Raw genomic sequence first — 7,500 nt, forward strand, 5'->3', positions numbered from 1 at the left:
GATTACAGGTGAATGCACATATCAGTTGATCTGTTTGGCTAAAGTAGATGTAGTTAAGCATACAGTAGTTGTAGAATTCCCATGTGTTGCTTCACCAACTTTTTAATGCTTTGCCAGATAATATTATTTGTAATAACTAATTACTTGCAGAAAAGTGGTAACTGAATTAACTTTGAATCTTAATATAGGAAATAGAATGATGTAATGCTTAATAACTCAAGCAAATACCATTTTTGCATGTTCTTAAATTATTGCTCTCTGGCTAGCTCTCTCTTCTCTTTTTATCTTAACCTTAGAATCTTTCTTTGTTTCTAGATCTCAGTCTTATCCTTTCATTTTTTTATCTCTATTAAAATTGGCATAGGGTATTTTAGTCTGTAAGAGTTGGGTAAATAGTTCTTGGATATATTTTTACTTCAAGATGCAATGATAAAATGTGTCTTTTTTCTCATAATTCTAATAAGATGGTATCACAAATAATTGAGAATACTCTGGGATTTCTTAGAATATGGATTTTTTTAAGATTGATTCCTCTCAATCTCAGTATATTTACACAAACCTGAGAGCTCAATGTTGCCAGTATTCATGAAAAGTTATAGATCCTGAGATTTGTCTTTGACAGAAAAATATCTTGACTCAGCAGTTTTGTCTTTGACTCCTTGTGAAAATTCTTTAACCCATTGGTCGTGGTAATAAAAAAAGGTCTATGCAGTAGGATGGCAGTTTTACATGTCTGGCATGGTGCCATCTGCGTCTATCACCGACTCTGCCTTTGCAGCAAATCATGCCATCCGCTGCTAATGGGTTAACACCTGATTTTTGCCTATGACTTACCCAAAGTTTAAGACAGGTCTGCAAATGTCCCTTGCATGTAAGGACTGTCTTTAAACTGCCCTTTTGAGACACAAACAATAAAAATGCAAATGACAAGGCTTGTAGAGGATATTGATGACCAAGACTGAATATACATCACAGTGCATTCAAAGTACACTTTTTCTTTTACTGTGAAATATTTTAATAATTTCTCCCGTTTTTCTGAGATGTTCAGTTTGAGAAATGTTAATGGTGCCAAGATCGCCTACTCAGTTGACACAATGATGGCAAATGTAGAATATCTTCATATGTTAATAAAATTAAATGGGCTATATTATAGTTATTATGCATGTTAAATTATCACCACAGGGTGTATTTCAAGGTAAATATTAGTTATAGTTAAGAGCACTTGTTTTAAATGTGGCAACAGGGTAAAGCATAGACAAAATTGCTAAAGACAGTCCTAGAACAAGACAAATTATTGAGCAATCTTAGAAGTCAAAAGATCTTTCATGAATAATGATGGCCCATTTTCTTATATAGCTTTTCTATGATCTTTAGAACATATTGTTATTTGATTTTATGTCAAAGCTGAACTTTTTTTCCATGTAAGCCAATTGATTTGTACCCACAGTTGTTTTGCTCACTATAGGATTTACTTGAAAAAGTATGGTTAGATTTGTATTGAAAATTGATTGTTTTTTTTCCATTATATTTAACCGTTAGACTCTTTACTAACCTCATAACTTTCCCAATTTAGGAGATTGCATTGAAGACTAATAAGACTGCATGCGAAGCCCATCTGAATCATGAAATTAAAGAGTCTCACCTGCTTTAAAATCCATATGATTATGACAAATAAGGTATTGCAAGCAAGAAGCACGAACATTCAAAAGGTTCTGTATCACGAGACTTGATTTTTCCATTTGACATATCAAGAAAATGGTCACTGGTTTTTAGTGTAAGTTGATAAAGATGATTAATGGGATGAATATTTATATATGTTATTTTGTACTTCGTATTTTTTTTATGCTTTGGGCCTTTGGTGTTCCATGGCCAAGGTGATTCTGAAAGAATTTATTTCACTGATTTTTTTTATATATATATAAAAAGGATACTTTCTTGCCAGGTTACTTATTACTTTTTTTATTTTGAGGTAGTTTGTATTTTAAATGTGATTTTTTTTTTTTTAGGTTTAAGTCATATTATTGACCAACATGAATAATCTTATTTTTTCTTATACGTGAATTCTATGGTCTCTTCATTTTTGTAACGTTTAGAATTCAGCACTTTAATGTTAAAATTTATCATTATTTTAGGAATTTATTACATGGATAAGGGATGAAGTATCCAAAAGTATATTATGTATAAATCCATGAGAGTCCATATGACTAAAAGAAGAAAAAAATGTTCAAGAGTAGTTACACAGCATGCATCTTAAGTGACCATATTTTTCAGTAACATTCCAATTCACTAAACCTGATTACTATGTTTGATTTTTATTGGCAGTTTAGGTACGAGAACAGCTCTAGTATGTAAAAGTTCTCAAAGTTTCTCAAGATTTTTCTTTTTTGGGGGGAAATGCATGCCCATTATCTTAAGTGGTTTTATTTATATAAACTTGTGTCTTTGGGAATGCATTAGGATGGAGGGATCCAAATCTGCATTTTAGTTAGTAGAATATGAATGTATTTGACCAAAATGTCTTGACCAAAGTTGGCTGTTGTGTTGCAATTGGGAAAGTGGCTAGAATTGAAAAAGAAAAGAAAAATTGTTATGTTAATGTTTTTCAGGAAGTAGATTGATACTAAGTACTATTATATTTTGTTTTTGTTTTTTTAAATGTTGATTTTAAGATTACAGCTTTTGTAAAAAAAAATCTCAGTATGTAGAAATATGAAGAGAATAAATTGAAACCAAAAAACAAAAACAACAACAACAAAAAACATGATAATAAATATTGAGAAAGTTGTAAGCTTTTAAATCTTAGAGTTTGTTATAAGTATTTTTTTCCCTATTATCAGTTATATCATCATACATTAATTTCAATCACGTAAGATTTTCTTTCCCTTTGGTCTGCTCCTTGTTTCTCTTTACAGAATTTTCAAATTACCTGCCATATGTAGAGTTAAATAGAATAGGCCAACAAAAGCAAGATACTAGCTATGTAAAATTATTAACACTAAAGTTCCTTAGCATTCATGAAAATCTGGAAACTGTGAACTGTTTTTCTTCCTTTGCTCTTTCCATTTAGGTTTATAAAATTTAGTTTGCTCCAAAAAATATCAAGTTATACCTGGGAAATAGGGGAACAGGCCTCAAAGGACAATATATGAATACTTCCTTCCCTATGTAAATATCCCTTAAGTCTGATTTTATTTCTTCAGTGAAGAAAAGCAAGAAAGGATACAATAGCTTTACATGGTGCAATATAAATCAGTAATTTTGTACTGTGTATGTATCTTGTGTGGTCATAAAAATTATTTCGTTCAGCCAGAAAAGTACACATTTATCTTTAGGGGTTGAAATGTAGTAAATATCTGTTAATCTTTACCAATCTTTTTATTTGAAATGTATTGGTGCTTTTACCTCTCTTATTCCTGAAATGGTAAATATGCATGTAGGATGGGATGACACTATCAAAATTTCACATTTTGCCTGTTGATGTTTTAAAGTTCCTAGTTATAGACTTAAACTTGAACTCTGAAGCAATTCAGGTAGTCGGAACTGGGACAAGAGGTAAGCTTTCTGTTCTGTGAAGAAAATCCTTTATATACCATATTCATCTGTGCTAAGGTCATGACAATCATGTTGTATTAAGAAATATAGTTTTTATTGTTGATATATTCAATAATTTTATTCTATATGCTTAATATAAAGTAACTGCAATTATGTAAAGAATACTAATTAAGGACTTACATATTGGGCTTGGAATATTCCACTTTGGACTATTTGATTACAACTGATTGCATTTTGTTCTAATTTAGGGAATATTATACACATTCATACAGGCCCTCTACCCTTCCCACACACACACTGGCACTGATAAATGCACATGCACATAGAGACTCATTTTTTCTCTGAATTTTTCTGTGATAAAGCACGAAGGGAGCATTATGGGATATTATAAGTGATGACATTGAAGATGTGGGGCTTAGACAGTGGCATCTGAGAAAGTTCTGTAGTTTTATACTTAGAAGCATTTATAAGCAAAAGATAAAAATGTTGCTTACATTCTCACTTTCAAATTGTCTTGTGGATTAATGTTATGCAGTGAAGAGAAATAAAGATATTTTTAAAACCCTTTTTCATTACTAGATTTGACCCCATAGAAAATGAATTGAGCAATCAAATATTGATTGTTGAATATTTGCATATAAAAAATGAAGCAAATAGATCACTTCTAACATAAGTATTGAGCATTATTGGTAGTTTTATTTTACCAAAGTTGCTAAGACTTGGAATTGTGATTAAGTTAAAAATATAGTATATATATATATATGTATATGTATATATGTATATATATATATATGTATATATGTATATATACATATGTATATATATATGTATATATATATGTATATGTATATATATATGTATATATATATGTATATGTATATGTATATATGTATATATATATGTATATATATATATGTATATGTATATATATATATATATATATATATATATTATTTCAGAATTTGGTAAGTAGTTCTCAAAACATTTTTTCTAGTTTTGAAAAAAATAAGCCTTTGATTAGTAAAAGAAACCTATTTTAACCCACTCACGACGGGGGCATTCCAGCCTTGCATGTCACAATGCCGGGGCTTTCGAACGCTTAGGCCTAAATCAATTAAATGGCTGGCACCATATTGTGCTGCCCGGCCAACGGGCTTTTGAATGAGCGGTACAGTAGTGTACCACCCATCCAGAGAGGGTTAAGGAGGCAGAGTATCGATGAATGAAAGACATATAGTATTTATTTATGGATAGTTACAGTAGAGTCTCCAAAAACATGTAAACTGGCCTTCAATACTATTACAGTAAATTATGCATATATTTTTTTTCATATGCCAAGTACTTTATTATGGGCAGCCCTCTTCTTTTTCACCTTTAACCCACACAGGACGGGTGGTACAGTACTGTACCGCGCATTCAAAAGCCCAGTGGCCGGGCGGCACAGTATTGTGCCAGCCATTCAATTGATTTAGGCCTAATAATTCGAACGCCCCGGCATTGGGACATTCAAGGCTAGAATTCCCCTGTCGTGGATGGGTTAATATAGAAATATATTTTTATGAAAATACGTAATTTTGCTAGTAAAATATTGTGGTATATAGAAAATGATGGTCCAAAGGAAAATATTTTATAATTGTTTTTTATCTTAACACCTAGCATAACTAGGCACATTACATTATTTTTTATGACCATTTTCCCATTTGATTATCTTGGAAGTATGGACTGACTTTTGCATGAGTTTGCACACAGTCAGATACTGACTAAATAGAGAAAGTATTTGTAGCTTATAGCCAGCCTCCATATTATTATTACTGACCAAGTTTTCTGTTGAAGTGGCATCATCAGTAGAACCTTGACTTGAAACACTTCATACCCATGCACTGAGGGTTTCCATAAACATATTGATCTTTAACTGGCTGTATCTTGGAACTTACTATTTTCCACATTCACTGAATATTAGCTCCTTCAGTTTTCATTTGACTGTAAAGATTGATTTTGCATATTGATGTACAGGGTAGGTTGCTCTTTCTAAAGTTACTTTTTCTCAAAATTGAGCAATTTTAAACATTGTTCTGATTATTAATTAAAGCTTGAGGATTGTATAATGTTATAATGGAAGGGATTGAATAAAAAAAAAAACTCAAGAGAAGGGATATCATATGGCTAAAAATATCCAAAATTGTTTTTCAAAACCTAATCATCACTACATGAAATTCAAGTTTGGTGTGTAGCAGAATTGGGCAAACTAAAAGTAAATGGAACAGCTCTCTTAAATGACCAGCTATTTTTTCATATAATTTGTCATGTATACTGTATAATGAAGTAAGTTCAAAGCATTGTTTATATCTTGTCTTGAAATGAAAAATGTGTTCTTTAAATTTTCTTTATTTGAACATTATTCTTAGAATAGAGGTTAACCAAGATTTTAGTACAAAAATCCTTGTGCTCCATGTTTTTCTTTTTTTTTTGCACTGAATATTGTTTTTAATACCATTGAAATTTGTGTCATGAGCATCTATACACAATCCTTTTTATGTCTTTTTTATATCTGATCTTATTCACTGATTTCCTTTTATTTCATTATCATAAGTCTAGGGCTCAAATGAAAACTTTTTATTTATCTGAAATTCTGGTAGCAGTTTTATCCTTTTTCTTACTGAAGAACTGCACACACATATTTATGATGAATTCAGGTTTTACCCTTAACCCATTCGCGCCAGGACTATTTTGGCTCTGAATACCATGGCATTCCGACCATTTAAACGCATAAGCCTAACGCCTGAGGATTCTCGGGTGCATTAGCCGTGAATGAGCGCTGTACGGCCACTCACCTGGCGTGCCAGCCTTGACTAAATATCTCGTCCCCGGTGTCTGACCCAAAAACCACTGAATGTGATAGCAAGTGGACCGGTGCGAATGGGTTAAAATATTAGGTAGGTGAAAAATAGGACAAGACATTGGGGGAAATACACAGGTAACTAAGTCAAGTGCTTTATTGTACACTTCCAGTACAAAAAAATACTAAAAATGTTTAACATGTCACAAAAGGGTGATTAAACAAAAGATGAAGAAATTTCCTTCATTCACATTTTTTTTGTCTTTCAAACTTGGATAATACATACTTTTGGAATTGAACTATGTAAGCTTTGGTATTCATAAAAAAAAAACAATAAAATATAAATGTTCATAAAGGAATTTGAGTTTTTCTTTCTAAAAATTACATAACCAAGATCCATTAGAAACCATTCATCTCTTTATAAAAGGAATATATATTTAAGAAGAAAAGCTACTGCATATTCTTACTGTGTACAAATGCATTTATGTACGGAAAATACATATCTTATAATGGATATCAGGTACTGTCCCACTTCATTTTAGATCAAATCAGCAACTGTTAAAAGAAAAAAGAAAAATGGTTAGACAAGGTATAATGTGCAATATAACTGAACACATTTGAAACACACAATGACATGCTCTGTGCTGGTTATATGTCATTTAATCTACTGCATATTACATGCTCTAATGAAAAATTACCTTTAAACACATATAAATATCATTACTGTATTTCAACCATGAAACCATTCAGTGACTATTGTAGCTACATATAATCAAAGAAAGGAATTAAGCTTACCATTCATGGGCATTTCATCAATCTGTGTTGAGTAGTACTGTTCAATGTCTCGCAGAATACGAATATCATCATTCTTCACAAAGTTGATTGCAACACCTTTCCTTCCAAAACGACCAGATCGACCAATGCGATGGATGTACAACTCACGATTGTTTGGCAGATCATAATTAATGACCAAAGATACCTGCAAACAACAGTTATTATAACCAAAGATATGTGGCTTTTTGAAGTGTGCATTATTTTTTTTCTCTTGAACAGCTTTTTATGATTTGAATAATTCTCAGTAACCTTTAATAATGTCCCTAAGCTTAATTATT

The 7,500-nt window shown here is 31.4% G+C and overlaps 2 protein-coding genes across 2 annotated transcripts in view; one reads left to right on the top strand and one right to left on the bottom strand.

The window, feature by feature from the left end:
• The window catches only part of Pgant7 (N-acetylgalactosaminyltransferase 7), a 25,910-nt gene extending 21,796 nt beyond the window's left edge, over window positions 1-4,114 (top strand). Inside the window, exon 12 of the mRNA XM_086545489.1 lies at window positions 1,574-4,114. Coding sequence (XP_086401615.1) covers window positions 1,574-1,586 — 13 coding nt within the window. The 3' untranslated portion in view covers window positions 1,587-4,114. The remainder of the gene's footprint in view (window positions 1-1,573) is intronic.
• A 2,416-nt stretch (window positions 4,115-6,530) lies between these two features.
• Window positions 6,531-7,500, bottom strand: part of LOC122267064 (eukaryotic initiation factor 4A-III) — an 8,257-nt gene continuing 7,287 nt past the window's right edge. Inside the window, exons 7-8 of the mRNA XM_043037037.2 lie at window positions 7,184-7,367; window positions 6,531-6,943 (exon numbers count right to left, since the gene is read on the bottom strand). Of these exons, the coding sequence (XP_042892971.1) occupies window positions 6,927-6,943; window positions 7,184-7,367 (201 nt within the window). The 3' untranslated portion in view covers window positions 6,531-6,926. The remainder of the gene's footprint in view (window positions 6,944-7,183; window positions 7,368-7,500) is intronic.

This window comes from Penaeus japonicus, unplaced genomic scaffold (genome assembly GCF_977035675.1).
Source record: "Penaeus japonicus unplaced genomic scaffold, GWHDUDI00000001_assembly GWHDUDI00000001, whole genome shotgun sequence".
Taxonomy (NCBI): Eukaryota; Metazoa; Arthropoda; class Malacostraca; order Decapoda; family Penaeidae; genus Penaeus; species Penaeus japonicus.